Consider the following 26149-nt stretch of genomic DNA (forward strand, 5'->3'; position numbering starts at 1 on the left):
GAGGGTGTCCTGTTTCTTTCCCTCCCACCTCTTTCAGTCTCCGCCCTTTAGGGAAAGAGAGGAGATCTGGTGCCAACGCACTCACCTGCAGTTCTGCTTCCCACGACCAGGACATTTTACGGAAACCCCACAGCAGATCCGCACTTCCGACACTCAAGTAAGTCTGGCAATTTGAAAATAAGAGGATTAAAAGAAGCGATAAGTTCTAAAAAGGGGGACTTTTAGACTAACATACCGTGATTAAATTAAAGGATTTCCAGATAAACCTTCAAAATTGTATCAAAAGTAATGTAAACTTTCGAAAATACAGTTTTAAGATAGGGTTTGTTTGTGGCTCTCTATTTGAGAACAGCACAAAAAAAAACAATATCAACAAATAATTAACAAAAGGAAACAGCAAAATATTTGCACAAAAACAGCTGTACACTACATTTAAATGACAAAAGTGATGAAGTATAATATAAATTTGTACCAAAAAAAAAGAAAGAGAGAAAACGAATGGGAGAGAAAAATATACAATACAATACAATAATACAACAAGAGAGAAAAGATAGATAACAGTAGAAATAAAAGGAGATAACAAGAGAAAAAGAGAAAAAAGGTAGAAAATAAAGAAAGAGACAGAAAGGAAGAAATAATTAAATTAAGAGAGATAGAATGAGAGAAGGAGAGATGGAGATGAGGAAAGAAAGATAGAAATTAGAGGGAGCCGCTTAAAGCAGATGTTTATCAATTTTCTTGGTATTTATTGGAGGTGCCTTGACACGAAACCTAGCAAAAGACACTCCCAGAGGACTAAAGTACTACCGTTTAAATTTTCACAAAAATCAGTTCAGTTGTTTTAGAGCCTTTAAGCCACATACGAACACACCACACAAGCACATCGGGATTTATATAATAGTTTAGATAGATGGCTCCTTTAAACAATTGTTTATATGTAGGGTTTGGTTTCCAAAGCTGGGTAACAAATAGAATTTTGAGTTAGGGTTTGAAAATAGGGTATCAAGGCTAACTTAATGGAAAGGTAAAAGTTAATAGTGTGATTTAATGCATATTTCGTTTAAACCAACAAGGGCACAGGTTCGGTGGTGGCATTGGTAGAGATTTAGTGCATGCTTTTAAGTGATCAGAAAATTTTGGTTGGGACAGAGTGCATTTATTTGAGCAATCACAAAATATTGGTGGAGACAAAGTAATGGCTACTCAATATTGATGGGGACACCTTCCCTCCGTCCATGCCAAAATTACACCCTTGAATAGTTTATCAGTAGGGTTATGTTTTTTAAGCAGGGTATAAAATGGGATTTTACAACCAGTGTTAGAGTTGCCTTGGTAAGGTTTAAAAATAGGGTTTCAAGGCATACTTTTTTAAAAGTAAAGACAAGAGTACTTTTAACTGTTGTCTTTTTGTACAGAAATAACAAAAGGATGGCATCAACGCTGTCTGTGCGCAGCTACTCGGCTCGGCAACCGTCTTTCTCCAGCGTCACATTGACGAATGGCGTCCGGGGAGGCGTTCGCTCCAGAGCAGCAGCATCGACGGTGGGCGCTCTTTCCCTGTCGCGATCCGTATCGGTAGGCAACGGGCTCCACCTGCTGGGCTCTAGCCTATCCCTGAACGGGTTAGGTGCGGGGACCAGCGAGAAGGAGACCATGAGAGGTCTGAACGATCGTCTGGCCACCTACCTGGACAAGGTGCGCTCCCTGGAGAAGTCGAACGCCGAGCTGGAGCTGAAGATCAAACAGCTGATGACGGAAAGGCAGCCAAAGGGCCACGATGTGGACAACATGATGGCTCAGGCGCACGCCATCGGGCAGGAGGTCAGCTCTAAGTCTCATAAAAAACATAGAAATACCTAGTACAAAACTTATCTACTAGTCAAACAACACTGACTTAAAAAACCTTCTTTCATGCTTCCTGCTTATTGACCAACCCATGTATCTGCTTACCAACCCATTGAGCGACCTGCTCATCAACCTTATCCATCAATTATTAAAGCAATAGCTTCACCAAGGATTTTACCAAACACCTTAAACACTTGTCTAGCTTCTCTCTCAACTACTTACATACTGTGTAACCAGGGTTGGGTAGGGCTACTTTAACTGGATTACTTTCAATTACTTTTGGATTACTCCAATACCAAATATGCTAATAAAAGACAAAAGAAACTAAATATGAATACAATTATGACTCACAACACGCGGTAAGCTTTCTCTCCTGGCTTTGATCTCCGGCAAAACTAACATAAAATGCGACAGAAACAAAATGAAAATAAATCCAAACAGCTTGCCAACATCATTTTTGCCGTTCCATGTATTCCGGTACTCCCCAAGCCTGCACAAAATGTAGTAATTTTCACGTCATGTATGACCCCTATCTCCACGACAGCATAATGCAATGATAGGCACAATTCGTGTATCGGCGCATTATGTATATACTGTATAAGTATACTTTGTAATTGTAATCCTGCTAAATAATCCTTCTTTTTAGTAAATGTACCTGTAATTTGATTACGTCTTTTTTTTCTTTAACTGCAGCGGAATACAATTACATTTTTTTTGTATCCAAATTACGTAACGGCGTTCTATGTATTCCGTTACTCCCCAAGCCTGATAACTACATACATCACTTGTGTATGTTCCATGAATACATACATAAGATACGTACATACATACATACATACATACATAATGATCCATACGTAAAACAAATTAAGGTAGAATATTTTACTCATTTTCTTATTTTTTGTTAGGAATAAAACAGGAATAGTACCTATTTAACAAACAATTTTTAGGATTTTTTCCCCGAAGATAAGAAAAAAAATCTCGAAAGAAAGACCATTTTTTGAATTTTAAGCGAAAAAAAAAATCACAATTTAAAATAAGAAAATAATTATCTACCAAAAAAAGAACATTTTACAAGTATTATTTTACTTATACAACAAGAAGGCAATTAGTAAAAAATACACTGAAATAAAAAACTAACATTAACATTTTATTTTGATGAATTTTATTTCACTAAGATAGGAAAATCTCTGCAGCACGGCGGCGCAGTGGTTAGCGCTTGTGCGGCACAGTTCATGTCACGGGAACCTGTCGTGGGTTCAAATCCAGCTCCAGACTTCCTGTGCGGAGTTTGTATGTTCTCCCCGTGCTTGCGTGGGTTTCCTCCGGGCACTCCGGTTTCCTCCCACATAGATACTATCTAAGATAGGAAAATGATATACTTAAAATAAGGACATTTTTGAGAATTGAGATTTTTTGCACACGTTTTCTGAAAAAAAAAAACAACACGGAAAATATAACAGAGTGATTAAAGTAATTTGAAAGATTGACACATTTTGTGATGATGAGCATTGTTTAAAATAGAATATTATCAACGGCTATTCTACTTCATACTGTATTTACCTCGAAGTAGATTAGAGGCAATTTTGGTTGGCTGGTTGGTTGGATCCTTTAACCACTAGGGTCTTTGGACAAAGCACCATTTCCTGTGGTGTCTTGGGCAAGTACAGCCCACAGGTATTCAAGCATGGCCCAGCCTGAGCCCGAAAAAATAACCCAAATTTTCATATTTTATTTGTGAAGACTAAAGTGGAGGAGAGCTTCTCTCTGGCTGACTTTTTGTTTGTAATTATCCACCTATTGTTGTTCATTTCCCCTATGTTCCGGTCTGAAGCCTTCGTGCTGAAAATGCTGGTCTCCTAATGATCCTAAAAAGAAATCCGCAGGTTCAAGAGCGTTCTACATTCGGGCCCCGATGCTGTGGAACGCTCTTCCCCCTGAGATTTGATCTGGAACCTCAGGTTTAAAACATTCTTATATTCTATAACTTATGAATGAACTATATTTCACATTGGTGTCTTTATATTGCGACATCATTGCAGCCTGGTCATCCTGGAAGGGGGATTACCTCATGTGCTGTCCCTTCTCAAAGTTTCATCATTTTCCTGATGTTAAGTTTTTTTTTAGTTTTTCCTTGCCCTCATGTAGGTTTTAGATCAGGGGATGGTGTCATAATATTCTGTGGTTTGCAATAATCTGTGGTCTGTGCAGCCCTTTGAGACTCCTTGTGATTAAGGGCTATACAAATAAACATGACTTGACTTTTTCTGATCCGCGCGATGGATTCTGCACCCCCCAGAATCCTGCCTTCCACAAGGACACGAGGGGGACAGAATCCATCATTCGGAAAAGAAAAGGAAACAGAGAACAATGACAGGGGGATAATTAAAAAGAACGGTCAGCGCAGGAGAAGATCAGCCTGGTCCAAACCGAAATGTAATGATTAACATTTCAAGCACGATCTGAATTTTTGGGTCAGTCTCGGGTTTAAGATCTTACCTCTAACGTGGATTAACAGCAAGTATTTTAGTGAGTATTCCGCTTGTGGATTTATATTAATAGATTTTTAACCCTCTACTCAGTAGAGTCTACTGTATGCCAGTCTACTTAGCTATCCGTATTGTTATGAGAGGGATGTATACAAGCACTGTTGCAATATAAGATGACTTTGGAGTTGCACCAAATGAATTTGCATAAACATTCCAAATTTTATAAATCATCGCGAACATTTTAAAGTGAACTCCACGTTGCCAACTTGTTCAGTCGATGTACCTAACCTGTGTTCTCCTCAGGTGAGGAAGCGGACCCTGGAGAACGCCCGCATCATGCTGGAGATCGACAACGCCAAGCTGGCGGCCGATGACTTCAGGGTCAAGTGAGGCGCCACACGAGCATGCACAAAAAACATATTTGCACAAAATCACAGACTGCCAACGGGGGAAATTTACGACTTCTCCGTCAATGTGCGAAATCCCCGCTGCAGAGTGCGACCATTGGAAACATTCCAATACGTGCTTACCATTTCATAAATCTCTTCTGCACCTCCACCCACATTCTGATAACCACAACACACAAAAGTTTAAACCCTCTTGGTAATAAATATTGATCCCATTGGCAGACTACGGTAGTTTGCTGAATTTAATTATTGTTTTTTTCTTATTTTAACTATATATCGAGTTATTTAATCTTTTAACCATCCCTAAAATGAACAATATCAACCAATATTGAAGATAAGACATATCTAATTTCAAGACCTTTTTCCAAAATAAGAAAATAATGCTTCAAACGACCAATTTTCTGTCAATTAGACTATTTTACTGTATTGACTTATTCTTTTTCCTGTTCGAATAATTAGCAAAATGATCTGCTAATGTTATATTTTTGCAAAGAAGCTTTATTTTATGGGAATGGGGCAGTCATGCACGTCAACACAAACGCCAGTGATTCGGCGATCGTTGGGCGGAAGAAGTATGGCAGAAGTCTGGCGTGGAACAACAGGAAGCCAGAGGCCGACGAAATCGATACCAGTTACACAAGCAGATACCGGACAGGACAGGACAGACAAGATTGATATCAGATACAGGAGACTGGAGACAGATATCAGACTGGACGAGACAGACGGGATCGATACCAGCCACTGGAGACTGGAGTTCGATATCAAACGGGACAAGATAGACGGGGACGATACCTAATACCGGAGATTGTAGCAAGGTATCAGACAGGGTGAGACAGACGGGATCGATACCAGACACTGGAGAGTGGAGTCCGATATCAAACAGGACGAGATAGACGGGAATGATACCAGACACTGGAGACTGAAGACCGATATCAAACAGGACGAGATGGACGGGAGCGATATTCGATGCTGGAGATTGTAGCAAGGTATCAGTCAGGACAAGACAGATGGGATTGATACCAAACACTGGTGACTGGATTCAGATATCAAACAGGGAGGGCAAGATAGACAGGATGGATACTGGACAGAGTCAAAATACACGTCTAGTGGGTGCAGAGGTTCGTTGACGGACTGACAAAGAGTGAGTGAGAGCACTGAACCTAAATAGGAGGGAAGCCAATCAGTCAATGAGCCATAGCTGGCGCAAAACGGGCGAGGCCAATTGAGGGCAATGGGCAACCGTGACACTGTAACGTAATACAATTCCTTTTTTTGGGTATCCTGATTACGTGATGCTAAAAATGTTAAAACCAGTGGGATTTCTGTCCAGGTGGGAGGCGGAAGTGGCCTTGTGCCAGTCGGTAGAGCGCGACTGCCAGGCCTTGAGGCGGGCCAAGTCTGACCACGACCAGATCATCTCCACGCTGAGAGGAGAACTGGACAGCCTCAAGGAGGAGCTCTACTTCCTCAAGAAGAACCATGATGAAGTGAGACTTTTTTATTTAAATAACTCACCACACTTCCCAATAAATGATACTTTAAGATACTTATTATATAGTTAAAAATAGTTTTTAAATCAAATTTAATTTTAAATAATTGAATCACTCACCGGCAGCACGGCAGCACAGAGGTCAGCGCGTGTGCGTCACAAGTCTGACGTCATGAGATCAAACCTTCCTGTGTGGAGTTTGCATGTTCTCCCCGTGGGTTTCCTCCAGGCACTCCGGTTTCCTCCCACATTCCAAAAACATGTATATCAGGTTAATTGGCCGGTCCAAATTGTCCCTAGGTGTGAATGAGCAAGCAAATTGTCTGTCCCTGTGTGCCCTGCAACTGGCTAGGAACCAGTTCAGGGTGTCCCCTGCCCACTGCCCTAAAATAGCTGGGAAGGGCTCCGGCAGACCCGCGACCCTACTGAGCATAAGCGGTGCAGATGATGGATGGATGAATCACTCACGATGAGAAGGCTGCATGTTTCGATGCATTAAACTCAATATACAGTGGTAACTCTTTATACGAGCACTTCTGAGCACAAGAAGTTTGCTCGTTATACAAAGGAAAATCCAGTAAACGAGCAGTCCCAGAGGCCACCACTTGAGACCGCTCACCACTCGTGACTGCTTACCACCAGCATCAGCTCTTCCAGTTCGAGCATACAAACTATTAAAGGCAAAAAAATAACAAACAAAAAAATGTGCTGTAAAAGATTTTTGGGTGCACATTCATTTAAAGTTACACTCACTTTAATCTTAAGTGTACGGTAACAGTCTCTCGATCTCATACCTGTCAACCTCCACCAACTTGCATTAATAGTTGCAATTCCCCTCATTAATTCATAATAATCCTTACACACACAAAGTGGCACCTATTTACTCATAGCAAGACAGAAGACGTAGAATGCAGCAACAATATTAGTCATCTAAAATGACGGTTGTCTGCCACTAGTGACTGAGACAATGCAGATTAAAGCCAAAATGGGCAAAACGAGATCTGTTTTTCTAATTTTTTTTATTTTCACCGTACAAAAATTGTTATATGGCGTGGACAGTCTCATCTCTCATCTCATTAGCTGCACCGCTTATCCTCAGTAGGGTCGCGGGGGTGCTGGAGCCCATCCCAGCAATCATCGGGCAGTGGGCAGGGGACACCCTGAACTGGTTTCCAGCCAATCGCAGGGTACACAGGGACAGACAACCCGCTCGCTCGTTCACACCTAGGGACCATTTGGACCGGCCAATCCACCTGAAATGCATGTCTATGGAATGTGGGAGGAAACCGGAGTGCCCAGAGAAAACCCACGTAAGCACGGGGAGACAAACTCATACAAACTCCGCACAGGAAGTCTGGTAGCTTGATTTGAACCCACACAGGAGATTCCCAAGACCTTAGAACTGTGCCGCACACGCGCCAACCACTGCGCCGCTGTGCTGCCCAGCGTAGACAGTGTGAAAAGATTTTAAAAAAAACATAAAATACAGGGAAAATGTATACGTTGACAGGTTTGCGATCTTAGAACGAATTAAGCTTGTATGAATAAGTACCACTTATTCATAGAAGGGAATCAGGACCCAGATGCATAGCTTTAAGTTTATTGAATAAAAAGAGGAAGGGCAGTGCCCGTGGGCTGGTGTTCGCTGGACGCGGGAAACAAGTCGCTCTCGCAATCGGATTGTTATCCGAATACGGAAGAAGATCTTCCGTAGCAAGAGATGGCGTGTCAAGGACAAAAAAACAGGTCGATAGCCGGGAGAGGAGTGCAAAAACGTGGTCGGGATAAAAAAAAACGGGTCGTAAGCTGGGACGGGAGAGCAGACGTGGTCGGGATCATAACCAGGTCGTAAGCCGGGATGGGAGGTCAGACGTGGTTGGGATCAAAAACGGGTCATAGCCAGAGACAAAATGGGAGATCAGAACAGACTGGTGGAAAAACGGCTGCAAAAACGGGACAGGTGAGAGTCAGGGTCACAAAGGCTTGCCTTGTAACAACAGAGGTTCGCAGACGGACTGAAAACCGGAGAGTGACAGGACTGGGTTGAAAAAGGAACAGGTAACCAATCAGATAGCCTGCAGCGACTTTAATTGTACTGTTTTTATTTGTGTATACGCTTTTTTTTTTCATTCAAAAAGTAACTCTAAGTTTGGGTTGCGTTATACATGAGGATTTCAGGTTATATATCACAGTTGAAAAAATTCGCTTTACACATTTGCACAACATTGGATACAATGGGAATGGAAACCTGATCGCGGCGGTGAGAGCACCAAATTTTAACCGCTTGGGATGCAAATGACATCTTCCTTCTTTTCTTCAAATATAACGGTGGTTGGCACCATCATGGTAAAGGCTTTACATTTTAGCACATCATCATACTATTTTCACTCACAGTACCACATTGTTGAATAATGGGGTCATGATAAAAATCATTTATTGACAATGTAAACTATGAATACAATACCCAAATAAAATGCTGAAGGCATTTATGTAATGTCCGTCAAAGTCTGATTCATCATCAAATACACCAAAGAGTTGTTCCGTTTGTATCTTTTACGATGGTCCTGTGATTCCAAATAGTGTGATCATGAGATAAAACCGAATGCCTTTTCCTATGTCATCTACACCCCCAGTGATTACACAGTGGGTTCAGGTTCGCTAATATAATTGTTATTGTTATCACTATTGTTATTATTGGGCCGCAAGATGGTCCGTGGTACAAAAAAAAGTTAGACCGTCAAAGTACAAAGACATGTGGGCATTTAGCGCAATAATGCTAAAAGCCGGGGTTGTAAAAGCCTCTCTTTGTGTTTATTTTTGCTATCAGTGACACGGCTGGAACAAACCCGCAGTGTTTAGACAGCAGCATATTCTTTAAAACATTAGCCACACCTTCAAGTAGGGAAAGTGGAGACATTATTAAGACACAGAAGATGACAACTTTTTAGGAGGGGGAAAAAACTCACATGTTTTGTATTACCTCTCAGCCCTGATGTGTTGCTCCAACAATCTGCACTGCCTTGATGCAAGTTATTCTTTATCTGAGGATTTTCGGATCATTTTGGAGGACCCTAGAATGACATAATATGCTTTTTAATCAGCGTCCCATTGACATAGCACTGTTCCAGATAGATGGATAGATAGATAGATAGATAGATAGATAGATAGATAGATAGATAGATAGATAGATAGATAGATAGATAGATAGATAGATAGATAGATAGATAGATAGATAGATAGATAGATAGATAGATAGATAGATAGATAGATAGATAGATAGATAGATAGATAGATAGATAGATAGATAGATAGATAGATAGATTGATTGATTGATTGATTGATTGATATTTTATTCATGCACACTTCCAGCAGTATCCTTGTGTTAAAAAATAAAATAAAAGATATAGAATACAAAAATATAACGTGTTAATAAAGAGCATTTAAATAGTGTTACGAAAAATACAAACTGTAATAAAAATAAATAAATAAATAAAAATGTACCTGTGCATCGTCAAACAAGAAAGAATTCTGTTTTTGTTTTCATGGATGTAAACAAAAAAGAAGAAACAACTTGTTCCTTTGTTCCCTTTTTGAGAAATGAAACTGAACAAAGCCTCACGGTGCAGAGGTTCGGGATTCAGGTCCAGCTACCGCAGCCTCCCCGTGTGAAGTTTGCATGTTCTCCCCGTGCTTGCGTGGGTTTTGTCCGAGTTCTCCGGTTTCCTCCCACATTCCAAAGACATTGTCCGTTTCAAATTGTCCCTAGGTGTGAATGAGTGAGTTGTCTGTCTCTGTGTGCCCTGCAACTGGCTGGCAACCAGTTCAGGGTGTCCCCTGCCCACTGCCTGAAGATGGCTGGGTTGGGCTCCAGCACCCTTGCGACCCTACTGGGGATAAGCGGTGCAGATAATGGATGGAAAAAATTTGATTTTGTGTATATTCAAGAAATATCTAAAAATATAGTACCATAATCGGTTTATTTGAGCTATTTTCTCCATAAAGACGATCATCTTCTGCTACTTCTTCTAAAGCAAGTTCAGGAACCTATGGCTTGCGAGCCATATATGGCTCTTTTTATGAGTACATATGGCTCGAAGATAAAATGAGATTAAGTCCTTTTAACTGCGATGATAGGTGTGGCTGTAAGGCAGGCCGTTCGACAAATCCTTTTCCTTTTACTTTAGGAGAAGAGCTCCCTGAAGGGCCGCATGGCAAACGAGCAGGTAAACGTAGAGGTGGATGCCGCACAGGGCCCGGATTTGGGGGCCATCATGGCCGAGCTGCGGGTCCAGTACGAGGGCATCGCTCGCAAGAACAAGGAGGAGGCCGAAGCCTGGTACCTCAAGAAGGTTTGGATCCATTATTATTCATGTGATCCTTCACAACTGTTTTTTTTTTCTTCAAGTTAACGTTTTTTGTGTTGCAGCTGGATGCGGTGCAGTCTGAAGTTAAGGAGAACAACGAGGCACTCCGCTGTGCCCAAGGCGAACTGAGCGAGCGGCGGCGTTTCCTGCAGGCCCTTGAGGTGGAACTGGACAGTCTTCGCAAGCAGGTAGAACTTAACTCACCTTCAATTTATTTTGATCTCTTTTGAACGCTTTGAACGACAAAATCAGATATTTGCTTCAAGTACAGGAAATCCCCCAGGATACAACTTTAATCTGTTATGAGGTGGGGCTTGCAACGTGAAAATTCCGTATGGTGGGGGACAGTGTTCCCTCTAAAATGCGCAATTGCGCACTGCTCGCACATTCTCAGCGCACAAGAAAATCTTGCCAGCGCACAAAAATGAGGGCTCAAAATTACTAATTAAGTCAAAGTTACAGTGCATGAAGGTAAAAATACACGGGTTCCCCCGACTTTGTGTCCTAAATGCGGTATTTTGAAGTCGAGTCGAAGTAAAAAGTACTTGAGTAAAGTTAGTACAGTCTGTCGAGAACCGGCTTCTTCGGCTCGGCTCACTCAAAGGAACCGGCTCTTTCGGGTCCTAAACGGCTCTTCAGGTTGTTTTTGCTTCTTTCATCCCAACATGACCAAATATTATGTAAAATTATGCACAGAATGACTTAAAGGAAGGGGGGAATAGAACAAAAAAGAAAAAAATACCAAAATGAAAAAGTAGTGAAAAGCTGAGAAAAAAAGAAACAAAAGGAAGAGAAAAGAGAAGGAAAAATTTAGAAAAAAGCCTGAAAAAAAGAAAAGAAAGAAATGTAGGAAAAACGTAAATAGAGAACAAAAAGAAAAAAGTAACAGCTCGGAAAAAATAAACACAATGAGATTTTTTTAAAGGAATTTTTAAAAAAGTAGAAAAAAAACACGTAAAAAAGAAGAAAAAGTTTGTGTTGCATTCAAATAATTTCCAATTGTATCAAGTGAATCTTGTTGCCAACATTGTACTTCCACTAAAAATGTGATTAAGTACAGTTCTGTATTTCACAACCGACTAAATAAGCCCCCAAAAATGTTAATATTATGTGATAATATATATCAGGAATAAAGAGAAATGGATATCTTGTGAAAGAATTGTAAGGACAAACGACGTTTGTAGGCCGTACAGCATTTGCAATAGTACATTAGTCAATTCATTCAAAAGAGAAAAATAATTCTGCATTGCCGGAAACTCGGAAAAATGTAACTTGATGTCAAGTTTTGGACATGTTTGATGATTAATTATCTTGTCACACATGGGATTATGGTTGCTCACAGTTGTTTCAAGTGTTGCTCACCGACTTTGTGTGAACGCTCAGACCCGTGGAGAATTACAGGGAACATTGGTGGGGGATAGAAACCTATGGTAGTGCTTGGATAAAACAATTGGAACCCCCCAATCCCTCTGATATATACACATTACAGTATAATAACAAAATGCTACCTACAGCAGCTAGAATGCAGAGTCTATCATGCAGCACTGACATGAGTTAGTACCGGGAAAATAAACATTTGCAACGTGATGCGTCCGACTACCGGTACATATAAACCAGCAGTCTTGTTTCACCATTCCCCACTACTCACGAAGCAACACACCCCTCCCAAAATGGCATTGTCAAAAATAAAATAAAAGTGGATACGAACTGCAGGTTTTCCAAGAAAAATAGACTGGGAATTATTAGTGATTCTTCTTCTTGGTATGTAATCAGCAATTTGTGAAATATAGGCGTGTGTGATCAACATAATAAATAGATATACATGTAAAGGAAAAATGAAATGTATTTAACATTGTGTGACATGACCTAAACTGGTCAAGGGGAATAGCGGGTGGATGCAGAGGTGGCAGGAGAAGGAGATTGCGGATTAAAAATAAAACTGATTTCATATCTTTCACAATGTCATTCCCCTCGTTGTTTTAATCAGCTTTTTAATTCTAATAATAGTCCTGATTGTCAATGTTGCGGCCATGCAATTTTGCCAGGGTAGTGATCTGATTTTTTGCCAGCTGTTTTCGTGGTTATCATGTTCATGCTTTAGCAGCACGGCAAGCTTGGGGACCCATATCGATACATACAGTATGAAAAAATACAGTACCGTATTTTCCGCACTATAAGGCACACCTAAGAGCCTTTATTTTTTTTAAAAAGCAGACCATGCGCCTTATAATACAGTGCGCCTTATATATGGATCAATATTAGGTCGCAAAGTCTTGCAACCAAAGCAAGCATCCGCCGACTAGATTTTCCCCCGAAGGCAAAGTCGTCCACGGTGTATGCTGGGATTTATACACCGGCGTTTCATTTCCTAACCAATGTGTCAATAATCATTTGAATCGATCACTTTTGGCTAAAGTTATCCGGAGGTAAAGGGGGCGGATCCCTTTTATCATTTACAGGCTCGCATAGGCTAAAGGGGCGAAAAAAACCCTGCCACTGGCCGAAAAAGATGAATGTGAATAGCAAGTTGGGTTGACGGCATAGAGAAAACAGTATTTTACTATTCTGTACTGTATTTGTAAATATTTTACTCTCCTGGATTTACTACACTCACGGATATAAGAGGACCATGGTTGCACATTATTATTGGCTTCGGTGAGCTACTCCGGCTATATATTTTCCCAGTATCTTGTTTCAGAGTAATTTCGATGTTTCTGTGAAAAGCAGTGCAGATAATGGATGGAATGGAGTGTCTTTTTTTAAATTAAATTCAATTCCAAGTGTTTTTTGTCATATGCACAATAAGGTTGGGAGTGAAAAAGAAAATAGATCCTTTTTTATCATTTACAGGCTCGCATAGGCTAAAGGGGCGAAACAAAGCCTGCGATTGGCCGAAAAAGATGAATGTGAATTACATGTTAGGTTGCACTAGGGCTTAGAGAAAACATTTTTTACTATTCTGTAATTGTAAATATTTTACTCTCCTGGATTTACTACACTCACGGTTGTAAGAGGACCATAGTTACGTATCATTATTGAACAATGGCTGCAAGAGAACTTAGGTGAGCTATGCGGCTTTATATTTTCCCGGTATCTTGGTTTAGAACGATCTTGATGTTTCTGTGATGAGTCTATTTTGAAACTAAATTCAATTCAAAGTGTTTATTGTCATATGCACAGTAAAGAACCCCGTTTCCCTGCACAATAAAATTCTTACTTTGCTGTCCACACAGTTGCCAGCAAAAAATAAAATGGAAACTAAGAAATGTTTGTTTGGTGACATCGTACAGACATTATGTCTGAGACACGTATTTGCTTCTTTGCAAGCTTTGGGAATGTTAAGGGGGTAATAAGTTTGACTGAACTATCTGACTGTTTTGTGGACGTTCCCATTGTAGCGCCTTATAATCCGGTGCGCCTTATGCATGGAAAATATAGGACCAAAAACTATTTTTTGGGGGTGCGCCCTATAACCCGGTGCGCCTTATAGTGCGGAAAATACGGTACTCTATCGCCAAGATTCTGAACTGAATAAAGGGAAAGGCATTGTAGCAGGTAGTTCAGGCAAACCAATCAATACAAGGCTAGTATCTCAATTAATCTACATATGCACAAAAACTGCAAATTTGAATTTGATGTTTTTGGGCTCAAAAATATGCTGTTGATGTTGTGTATTAGTTCACACCGTAAAGATAAAACGTCATAAGGCGGGGTCGCCGTTTCCCAGAGATCAATTTAACCTCAAGAGTAGGTGAGAAAAGCACTAAAAAAATAATTTAAACAACCACGGCAAAAACCCATCGCGGACTGTCATTTTAACAACCTTTTCCATGCTATTTATAACACCATAAATTGTACTGAGCTAATGAAATTCTACGTTATAGTCAATCATTATGACACGTTAGACACTGGAGTTACTTCATGATTTTGCACATTAGCATTCCGTTTGAATTGTGGTCACGGGCCATTGAAACTTACACTGGAAATTTCATGTTTGCTTAGCACACAGACGTGGGCCATAATAAGCACAAGGGTGATTTCATTGTGTTAACAGTTGGCGCCGTGTCTATTTACTGAAACCTCACAGTGACTCACAGTACCAGTGTCTCTCAAACGTTTTAATTAATGTATACCCAGCGATATCATTTTTAGCAAAGTAACTTCCTGACTAGCACTTTAGTTGGGGCTTTTGATCTTATAGACTGCCGGTGGGAGTTTTTTTTTTTCTTATTTTACTGTATTTTTAACTTTTTCTTCTAGTGAAATATAATTCTGGGGCAGCACGGCGGTGCAGTGGTTAGCGCATGTGCGGCACAGTTCATGTGGGTTCTGATGTCAAGTTTTGGACATGTTTGATAATTAATTATCTTGCCAGACTTGGCATTATGGTTGCTCACTGTTGTTTCAAGCGTTGCTCACCGACTTTGTGTGAATGCTCAGACCCCTGGAAAATTAGAGGGAACATTGCGTGTAACAGTATCCATTCTGTGTAAAATTTTAAAACGAGGGCTGCTAAGTTCTTGACTTGATGGGTAAAAATGATGGTCACAGGTATATGACATATACTTTCCGGGAAGGTATCGTAGATCACCATAGAGAGCTCATAAAAGCCACGTTCCATTCGGATGATAGATCCTTGTGTGAGCTTACTGTGAAAGTTGTTAATGTTGACTGTAACTCTCAAATACAGACAGTATTCTAAGCTAAATGAGTTCATGTTTACATGTTACGTGCTGCACTTTTAAATTCTTGCGTTGCCTCTAACTTGTGGCAATTACTCACCATTTTAAAAAGCTCTTTTTTTACAGGGGTCCTAAATACCGCAGTTGTTTCTCAACCCGATGCGAAAAGCGTAGTCTGTTGCCTGTTACATACCTTTCAACTTATATGTTTTCTCGTATTCTATTAGACCCACCTCCAGCCTATGTCATCACCAAAGTCGGGTAGAGTAAATGATCTGCATTTATATAGGGCTTTTCAAGTCAATGACTTCCCAAAGCGCTTTATAATGTGCTTCACATTTCCCATTAGCGGCCTTGTATTGCAGCCATGTAAGACGCTATCCTGCTTATTGGGGGTATTAGGGGTTCAGTGTCTCATCCAAGGAAACTTCGACGTGTAACACGGACAAGCCGGGATTCGAACTGGGATCCCTTGATCCCAAGACGAGCGCTCTACCTCCTGAGCTAGGGTAGCCAATTATTTTACTCAATAAAAGTCCTGTCACTTCGGAATAATATTACTCAAGTAGAAGTCAAAAGTAGTCATCCAAATAATTAATTGAGTAACAGTAAAAAGGTATTGGGTGAAAAAAATACTCAAGTACTGAGTAACTGGCCGTATTGGACATAATCTGACGAGTGTGTTTATTTTTAAAGGGGAACCATGGAGAGAAACAAACTGATTACAACAAATATCGTCAAATGTTTTTAAATGTTCTTGCTGTGATTAGGTGCCACGTTGTGTTTGTAAGGTTTATCATCGACTAATAAAGGGAATTGTAGTCATTCAAATTTGGAGCAATTGCTTGAAATTAAGAGATGTGCTTTTGAATGTTATCTTTTGAGAACTTCATTAAATATTTACAGTTCAAGCTTTTGTGTAAATGCTTACATCAACAGCCCCCCCCAGGTCCTTAATGAGAGCATAGTTCCCCTCAGGGCTCCAGAACCAAAGGAGCTCAGGGTTTGGAAGTGACAAGTCATGAGGCGGAAAACTACTTTGGGACAATCAGCTTTTACTGTACAAGACAATGAAGCCTGGAACTGTTTACTCACTGAACTAAAGGAAGAGTCAAACTGGGTCCTTTTTAAACATAAAGACTTTTTAATTAGAGGTCAGACATTTGACCACTTGTAGCATCTGCAATTGTGCTGTTTTATAATACAGTGTATTTTATGTACCGTATTTTCCGCACCATAAGGCGCACCTAACTTTATTTTTTTCAAAAACTGACCATGCGCCTTATAATACGGTGCGCCTTATTTATGGATCAATATTAAGTCGCAAAGTCTTGCAACTAATGCAGCAGCCGCCGACTAGAATTTCCCCCGAACGCAAAGTAGTCCGCGGTGTATGCTGGGATTTATTTACCGCCGTTTCATCGTCTAACCAATGTGTCAATGGGGCGGCAGTGGCTCAGGAGGTAGAGAGCTCGTTTTGGGATCAAGAGATCGCAGGTTCGAATCCTGGCTCCTCCTTGTTACATGTCGAAGTTTCCTTGGGTAAGACACTGAACCCCTAATACCCCCAATAAGCAGGTTAGCGCCTTACATGGCTGCACGGCCGCTATTGGGAAATGTGAAGCACAGTGTAAAGCGCTTTGGGAAGTCTTGACTTGAAAAGCGCTGTATAAATGCAGATGCTTTCATTTCATTTCATCATCATTTGAATCGATCACTATTGGCTAAAGTTATTCGGAGGTAAAGGGGGGGCATCCTTTTTATCATTTACATGCTGGCATAGGCTAAAGGGGCAAAACAAAGCCTGCAATTGGCTGAAAAAGATGCGTCAATCATCAGTTGAATCGATCACTATTGGCTAAAGTTATTCGGAGGTAAAGGGGGGGGGATCCTTTCCATCATTTACATGCTGGCATAGGCTAAAGGGGCAAAAAAAAAAAAGATGAATGTGAATAGCAAGTTGGGTTGACGGCATAGAAAAAACAGTATTTTACTATTCTGTACTGTATTTGTAAATATTTTACTCTCCTGGATTTACTACACTCACGGATATAAGAGGACCATGGTTGCACATTATTATTGACTTCGGTGAGCTACTCCGGCTATATATTTTCCCTGTATCTTGTTTCAGACTGAACTTGATGTTTCTTTGATAAGCGGTGCAGATAATGGATGGAATGGAGTGTCTATTTTCAAATTAAACTCAATTCCAAGTGTTAATTGTCATATGCACAGTAAAGTTGCAAGCGAAAAAGAAAATAGAAACTAAGGAATTGTTGGCATTTCTTGAATCCTTCCGAATGATATTTGGAACGATGCATTTGAGTGACATCGTACGGACACCGCATCCGCACGTGTCTGCAAGCTTTCGTAATGTTAAGCTGTTAATAAGTTGGACTGAACTATCTGACTGTTTTGTCCACGTTACCATTGTAGCGCCTTATAATCCGGTGCGTCTTATGTATGTCAAATATAGGACCAAAAACTATTTTTTCAGGGTGCGCCCTATAATCCGGTGCACCTTATAGTGCGGAAAATACGGTATGTTTTTTTTCTCTAAAAGCCTTTTTAGGGACAGACATTCAGAATTAGCCTTGGCTAAAAGGTTATAGTATGTGACATGAGTTTTTAGAGCACACTTGTCCCTTTTCAAATAAACAAAACTTAAAATAAATTCTGACCTGGATGGTGACTTTTCCAAGGTGGGCGTGCTGGAGGGCAACCTGGCAGAGACGGGCCACAAGTACGCGGTGGAGATGGAACGCCTGCAGGTGGCGCTGTCGCAGCTAGAGGACGAGCTGTCACAACTACGCCTGGACATGCAACGCAACAAGACCGACTACGAGCAGCTTCTGCGCATCAAGCAGAACCTGGAGATGGAGATCGCCACCTACAGGAAGCTGTTGGAGGGAGAGGAGATGTGAGGATGCTTAGAGTTGCACAATGATAAGGAGAGGGAAAAAAACAGATTGTTACTGATTTTGATTTTCTGCAGGGTGAAAGAAACTCCCCCGCCTACTAAAAGTAAGTTACAAAATTAATGGAAATTGTTTATTAACTGATTCAACACCAGGCAATTCTCTTGAATGGGAAGAGCCGTTGCCGGTCAATTTTTGCCATTCAGACTCATTTTTGAAGGCCTACAGAAAATGTAGTTCTTAGCTATTCAAGAATTCATTTTTTCAGTGAAGACAAATTGCTAAAGATCATAATTAAAGAACCTGTTGGGGCAATAAAAAGGTTAGGAAACAAAGTTCTACAAGAGTCTTAGTTTTATTTCAATAATCATAGTGGATCATATCCAAAGAATATGACAGGAACTAGAACAAATTCATTTCAAGGTGGCATTCATATTCTTTGAGTTTTTATGTATCATTAAACAAGTTGCTGCTAAGACTAATTTAATTTCCTGCACTGTTAGTTTTTGTTTTAAGTGAAAGATCAGTCATGTTAGTTGTGTTGAAATTCTGATTTACCTGCTGTAAAAAGTTTCCGAGAGTTATTATAGTTTTATTTGAATCTATTACAAACATTTTTGGTTTCTTTTTGTGTTTTTAAAAATTATATGCCAATGTGTAAGCTTTTGCAGCAAATGAATATTGACTCCAAATATCTGTTATTGGCCTCCTCTTAATACTAATACATGTAATCGGTATCGGCACTGAAAAACCCATATAAGTCGATCCTTAGTCTTCTGGAACAAAGCTTTTTCTTTGGTTTTAAGAATTACAATAGTCTATATTGGCATTGATAACCAAAAATTAAACATTATCTAGAATCAAATTGGATGTGGCACTCCAGGATGAACATGTCTTAAAATACTTAAAAGAGATCCTCCTGACTGTAGTCTGTAACTGCGGAGTCCGGAAATCTTCTGCGTCAGAGGCTCTGTCCACAGTTGCTTATGCAATCAGAAGGAACAGGGTGGGTAGCGAGCGAAACCGAAGGCAGGAGAGAGAGAGAGAGAGAGAGAGAGAGAGAGAGAGAGAGATAGGCTCGGCTGCTTCTGAGCCTAAATAATCGGCCTGTCAAATGCCGACACGATATCTGTTAAACAGCCCGCTCGATAATCGGTCGACCTCTACAGAAGACAAAACCAATTCCGCTAAAAAGTTGTTCCTTTGTGTCCCAATCTCAGAAGAACCCGACGTCCGCACCAGGAAGATCGTCAAAGTGGTCACTCAAACAATGATCAACGGAAAAGTGGTGGACGAGTCCAGCAAGGTGGAGCAGATTGAGGAGCGTAAACAATGAGAAGAAAAAGAAGGGCCTCCCGGTTAAGGGATGAAGCTTTAAGATGATCTTTGTTTGAAATGTAACAAAAAAAGGGTTGACTTGTCCATAATGGAATCCTTATCATAATGATTAAAGTTAAGCAGTGGCGTGAAACTTGACTCTCACACTTATTTCTTGACTCATGAAAGGTTTTGAAAAATAAACTGAATCCTCTCTACCCATAACAACGTTTTACAGTGAGGATAAAGAAAACAAAGGAACAAAAGAACAAAGAAGATGTTTGTACTGAGATTGCACATAAATATGTCATCACAAACAGGCCATAAAACTGTGTTAAAATGTTTTTGTTATCCATACAGTGCTTCAAGAAAACATTGCCAAAATAACTTTTCTTCATAATAACATATTTCAGGCTTCATACTTAAAACCCAAAAAAATGTGAAGTGAAACTAAATTATTTCAACCTTTTATATGTGCAACAACAACAAAAACTGAAAAGTGAGTGGTGCAAAAATATTGGACCCTGTTCTCTCATCACAGCCAATTGACTTTAGGGTTCCATGATGACTTCTGAATGATCCAATGTCGATCTAAATGACTAACAATGACATACAGAGTGGCATCTCAGTTTAAATGCACCTTCTCTGTGATAGTCTCAGAGGTCTGTGAAAGCAGATACTGGAGAAAAGACAGTATTATGAAGGCCAAGGAACACACCAGGCAGGTTCAGGATAAATTTCTGGAAAAATTCAAAGTCGACAATATAATGGTTCAAAACTAACGATATAAAGTGTTAAAATGGCCAAGTCAAAGTCCAGACCTCAACCCTGCTAAGCATTTGTAAAAAGATCTGAAAAATTCTGTGCACAAACGATCATTATCAAACTTTTAGGAACTTTAGCTGTTTTGTAAGGAGGAATGGGCAAATATATCAGTTTCAAGATGTGCAAAATTTAAAGAGACATACCGAAAAGACTTGTGACTGTGATAGCAGCATAGCTGTCAACCTCCACAGCTCCAAGCCCTTACAAATTGTCATATTTTCCCTTACAAAATACAAAATAATCTTACACCCAAAAAGTTTTATTCAAATGTGTTTATCCATGTAAGTTAACATGTTATATTGGACATGTCTTTCATTACATCATACATATTATTAATCAACATTTTGTTGTGAGATACTGAGTTGCTCGACATGAATGAGATTTATTATAAAAAAGGTCAAAAATTAAGTAGCTTGAACGTTCACTGTAGAAGGAAAAAACACATGCAAATATAATTAAGTAGAATAATACATTTTCTTATTCAAACTATTAATTATTTTCTGCATTAATTGTTGGTAATATACTGATTAAAGGGTTCACCACAAACCTGTCTTTTTTCATTTTCTCCTTTTATACTTCCTTTTTTTCTTAATTTATTTACACAACATAATCAATCATTCGTAATATAATGCATCAAAGCAAGTGAGCCGTTTGAGAGCCGGCTCTTTAATGAGTTGAGCCAAAAAAGCCGGTTCTCTAAAAAGAGACAGTTTCCTTTCACTACACAACTACCACGGAATGAACCATAAAGGGAAGACGCATGTGCACAGTAGCATCAAACCGCTTGCTTTGTTTGCAACAAAAAAAACGATACTGAGATAGAGGCTACTGCGGCGAACTGGTTTGACTTGGTTGATATGCCGTTTCGTGATAGTCGGTGTATACCGGATAGTACCCATATTTGACAAACTTGCGTTTTTCCGTAAAGATTTTCTCGTACGTTGTATAAGTCTTAAAATGCATAATAAACGTACTTTGTACGTCAAGAACGTACAGGTTGACAGGAATGCATTATGTAAAAACCCCAAAGAGGCTCGTTTTTGCAACGCCAACGAGAGACTGTTTAGCCAATCAGAATGCAGCACACGATGACGATGCGAATCATTGAAGTAGCGACTGTGAAAGGTGAACCGAGAGGTTCACTGAGTTAAAACACTATTTATGCGAAATTTTTCTTTAAGCTGAAAAAAAATCTTTTTTTTTTATATTTTCAATCATCCACCAAAAGTTTTGGGGATTTTTTTGTTGTATTTCATATTTATCCGTTTTCTAATATTTCACCAAAGACAAACTCGGATTGGTTGACATACACTGTTCTCTAGTGGACAGGAATTCAAACTATTTTCACATATTTGAATATATCTAACATATTTAATGAATTTACAATTTTGAAGATACATTTATCGAAAATTTTCTCGAAGTAGGGGGGGGGGGGGGGTTTAAGGTTATTTAGCTTGTTCATAAATCATTATCCATTATCCGTTATCGGTCAGTTCATAATACGCTACAAAGCCTAGGAGCCGGGACACTTACTCTCAGCCAAAAGGCCAAGCTAAGGTCCTAGCCCTATAGCCTTGCTGCGATCATTGCGAATGCACCGTTCCCGGAGGTACTGCAAGACGTTGTCCTAAATCGCACCAAACGGACAACTGGTACGGGGTGATTATCTTTTACCTCCTGAAGATCTTTGATAGTCACGGACTTCTAATTCGAGGTTTCCTTTTTTTTTTTTAATTCTTTTGCTACTCGGATAAAAGGTAAATTTACAACACAAAATAGGTGATGTATTGTTAAAATGTTGCACTGATATTGTTTATAAATCATAAAAATATTTAAATTCATATATATCTTAATTCAACTAAAAATATTGGATACCTAGTGTAGGTTTTTTTTGTTAGTTGTTAGTTAAGCTCGCGTTAGCCAAAACGAAGAAAGGCACCCAGACACATATGTATTCATAAATGTTTTTTTTTATTTGCAATGTGTGGAATTCTTGTTTTTTTATTGATAGGGTTGACAAATAATGTTTCCAAGTGCCAGCTTCAAATCTCTGGATTACGCCTTCGAGGTGGGTAGATTTATGACAAGAGTTTAACAGGGAAAACACCTTAAAACCTGCAGGATTTTAAACTTTCACAAAGTGTTAAAACGTGGCCGTTATCTGTTCCATAACCACCCATGTTAGGAGGATTTCCACAAAGTAGGAACCACATATTTTTGTACAATAGCTTGTGACACAATCTGCTTACTTGTGTGCGTTAATGCGCGCACAGTTTCTATCATCCAGGAAATTTTGATAACGCAAATCACTATGGGTGTAGACACAAACGATTCACGCAAACTCTGACTCACTCGCTAAAAAAGCCTCATGCGTAACAGTTCACTTCTCCCATGGTGAAATTGCTATAGTCTATATATGGTAAATGCAACAGTTATATGCAGGGTTGGGTAGGGTTACTTTAACTGGATTGCTTTCAATTACTTTTGGATAACTCCAATACCAAATTTGCTAATAAAAGACAAAAGAAACTAAATAGGGATAAAATTATGACTCACAACACTTGGTAAGCTTTCTCTCCTGGCTTTGATCTCTTTGATCTCCGGCAAAACTAACATAAAATGCGCCAGAAACAAAATGGAAATAAATCCAAAAAGCTTGCCAACATCATTTTTGCCGTTTCATGTATTCCGTTACCCCCCGAGCCTGCACAAAATTTAGTAATTTCATTCATATTTAGTTTATTTTGTCCTTTTTTAGCATATTTGGTATTGGAGTAATCCAAAAGTAATTGAAAGTAATCCAGTTAAACTAACCCTACCCAACCCACCATATGTAGTGTAAGTCCATGCTCCTGGTTAGCTACTTACAGCACACATTGTAAACAGGTGCAACACACTGTACTTGCTCCTTGATGGGTAACAGAGGCGGAAAGATTGCACTTTTGACCTTTGTTGCCGTACAGCTAATTTTTTTAAAGAAAACTTTGGGTGAAACAAAGCGCTTATTTAAGTCCTAAATGTACAAACAGGCAATTCAATTCAAACTTGCAGGCACTGTGTGCTTCATGAGAGATCGATTGAAGTACTGCACCAAGAAGACATGACTGAAGAGTTTAAGAAAGAGTCACTAACAACCTATGAGGTAAAAAAGTAGCTAATCCCAATATCTCCTTTCCTAATTTCTACTTGGAATATTCTTCCCCGGATAGTCTTTGTTGCTCCCTGAAATTATGGACGACTGCGTGGTGAACAACGACTATCCCACATGGTTTTCCAGCATTTGTCTTAGTATGAATATTGTGGCAGAACCGGTGGATGAGAAAGTGTCAGAACTGGAGGTGTTTAATAGAGGTAATGGACAGGGTGTTGAGATAAATTTGACTGACAAAGGGATACAAGTTTTGTTCCTTTTTCAGATGACTCAACTTCAGTAAACATTTTCCATTTTTCTTCAACTGAATCAACCGACAAACGAGACTGGATGTTGGACAATGCTCCAGGTTGGAATATAACATTACTATTATTATTCTGGCATTTGCAGTTCTGTGCACCGTTTAGAACTTTATTTTATCCACGGTATTATTACCTGATTTTCCATTATCAGAATGGGCGATTCTTCAAACTGACATGGAGTTGGAGGTGCCTCTTTCTCCACCTACTTCCACTAGTTACCATCCGAACTGTCTTAGCACAGGTGAGCTTCAAATGGAAGACCTTTCTTCATTGGACACATTGTGAGTGACCCTAGTAGAATTCAATCAATTTTTTGTTTATTGCCTGTGCCATTTTACGGATTTTAATCATTTGTATGACATTACAGATATTTTGTGTCACCTGAAACTCAGAAGCAGATGGTGTCAGCACTTTGGAAGGCCGAAAAGTATCCAGACTTTGTGCTGAAGTTTCTTTTGTTAGGTAGAATCGAGATCACCCAGCTTTACCTGCTGATCTCAAGTACATGAAGAAAATGTATACCTTCTTGGCAGAACCTGAAGAAGAAGAAGAAGCCATTGACTTCCAACCTCTGAACATAGCCTTGAAGTACAACACTTTACATAGTCTGCCTCTAGAGACATCGATGGAGGAGATGGTACGCCTGCAGGCGGGGCTGTTGCAGTGTGAGGACGACCTATGGCACCGAGAGGAAGAGATGTTGGACCTCGAGGACGAGATGTTGGACCTCGAGGACGAGCTGTCGCAACTGCGCCTGGACATAAAACGCAAAAAGACCAACTACAACCAGCTTCTGGGCATCAAGCAGAACCTGGAGACGGAAATTGCCAAATACAAGAAGCTGATTACTGATGATTACTATTTTCTGCTGGGTGAAAGAGACCCCGCCACCTACAAAGAGTAAGTTCCAAAATTACTAGAATTTGTTTATTAACTCATTTAACGCCAGGCGTTTCTCTTAAATTGGAAGAGCCGGTCAGTGCCGGTCAATTTTTGCCATTTTTACTCATTTTTGAAGGCCTACAGAAAATGTAGTTCTGTAGCTATTCAAATATTCATTTTTTCAGTAAAGAAACAATGCCAAAGATCATAATTAAAAAACCTGTTGGGGCAATAAAAAGGTTAAGAAACAATGTTCTAGAAGAGTCTTATTTCAATAATCATAGTGGATCATATCCAAAGAATATGACAGGAACTAGAACAAATTCATTTCAGGTGGCATTGACAACCTAGGCCAGTCTTCAAGTAGTACCTTTCAAATGGTTTTGCCTTTTCCATTAAATTGTTTTCTTATTTCTCTCTTTTAAGTGTTTTAAGACATGTTCATCCTGGCGTGCCACATCTAATTTGATTGTAGATAATGTTTAATTCGTTGTTATCAATGCCAAAGGAGACCATTGTAATTCTTACAACCAAAGAACAAGTTTTGTTCCAGAAGACTAAGGATCGCCTAATATAGGTTTTTCAGTGCTGATAATGATTACATATAAGTATTAAGAGAAGGCCAATAACAGATATTTGGAGCCAATATTCATTTGCTGCAAAAGCTTACGCATTGGCGTAGAATTTTTAAAAATTCATAAAGAAACAATGTTTGTTATACATTCAAATAAAACTATAATAACTACTGCAGAATTTCAACGCAATTAACATGTCTGATCTTTCACTTAAAGCTTCCAGGCTATACTTTCCCAAGACACACCACAGGCTAAAAAGTTGTTCCTTTGTGTCCCAATCTCAGAAGAATTCAACGTCCACACAGGAAAAATCGTCGAAGTGGTCACTCAAACAATGATCAACGGAAAAGTGGTGGACGAGTTCACCAAGGTGGACCAGATTGAGGAGCGTAAACAATGAGAAGAAAAAGAAGGGCCTCCCGGTTAAGGGATGAAGCTTTAAGATGATCTTTATTTGAAATGTAACCAAAAAAGGGTTGACTTGTCCAAAATGGAATCCTAATCATAATGATTAAAGTTAAGCAGTGGCGTGAAACTTGACTCTCACACTTATTTCTTGACTCATGAAAGGTTTTTTAAAAATAAACTGGATCCTCTCTACCCTTAACTATAGAATAGAATAAAATAGAATAGAAAAGAATAGAATAGAATAGACGTGGCACTCCAGTTCCACATTTTACAGTGAGGATTAAGAAAACAAAGAAGATAAAGGAACAAAGAAGATGTTTGTACTGAGATTGCACATAAATATGTCATCACAAACAGGCCATAAAATTGTGTTAAAATGTTTTTGTTATCCATACAGTGCTTCAAGAAAACATTGCCAAAATAACTTTTCTTCATAATAGCATATTTCAGGCTTCATACTTAAAACTAAAAAAAGTGAAGAGGAACTAAAGTATT

At 39.5% G+C, this 26149-nt stretch overlaps 2 protein-coding genes across 2 annotated transcripts; both read left to right on the forward strand.

Annotated features, from left to right (window-relative positions):
- The first annotated feature begins 94 nt into the window (after positions 1–94).
- On the forward strand, positions 95–19670 carry krt1-c5 (keratin, type 1, gene c5). The gene is made up of 9 exons (XM_088336534.1): positions 95–157; positions 1416–1821; positions 4638–4720; positions 6072–6228; positions 10415–10579; positions 10657–10782; positions 17979–18196; positions 18272–18300; positions 19415–19670. Exons 2-9 carry the CDS (start codon positions 1429–1431, stop codon positions 19528–19530), a joined length of 1287 nt encoding a protein of 428 aa, XP_088192660.1. The 5' UTR covers positions 95–157; positions 1416–1428; the 3' UTR covers positions 19531–19670.
- Positions 19671–21962: 2292 nt separating this feature from the next.
- LOC148366110 (uncharacterized) lies at positions 21963–25705 on the forward strand. Its single transcript, XM_088336535.1, has 9 exons — positions 21963–21988; positions 22348–22404; positions 23388–23478; positions 23546–23687; positions 23753–23836; positions 23941–24070; positions 24157–24251; positions 24323–24689; positions 25531–25705. Exons 3-9 carry the CDS (start codon positions 23437–23439, stop codon positions 25628–25630), a joined length of 960 nt encoding a protein of 319 aa, XP_088192661.1. The 5' UTR covers positions 21963–21988; positions 22348–22404; positions 23388–23436; the 3' UTR covers positions 25631–25705.
- Positions 25706–26149: the final 444 nt, after the last annotated feature.

Source organism: Urocampus carinirostris, chromosome 5, assembly GCF_059441175.1.
Source record: "Urocampus carinirostris isolate Australia breed hairy pipefish chromosome 5, RoL_Ucar_1.0, whole genome shotgun sequence".
Classification (NCBI taxonomy): Eukaryota; Metazoa; Chordata; class Actinopteri; order Syngnathiformes; family Syngnathidae; genus Urocampus; species Urocampus carinirostris.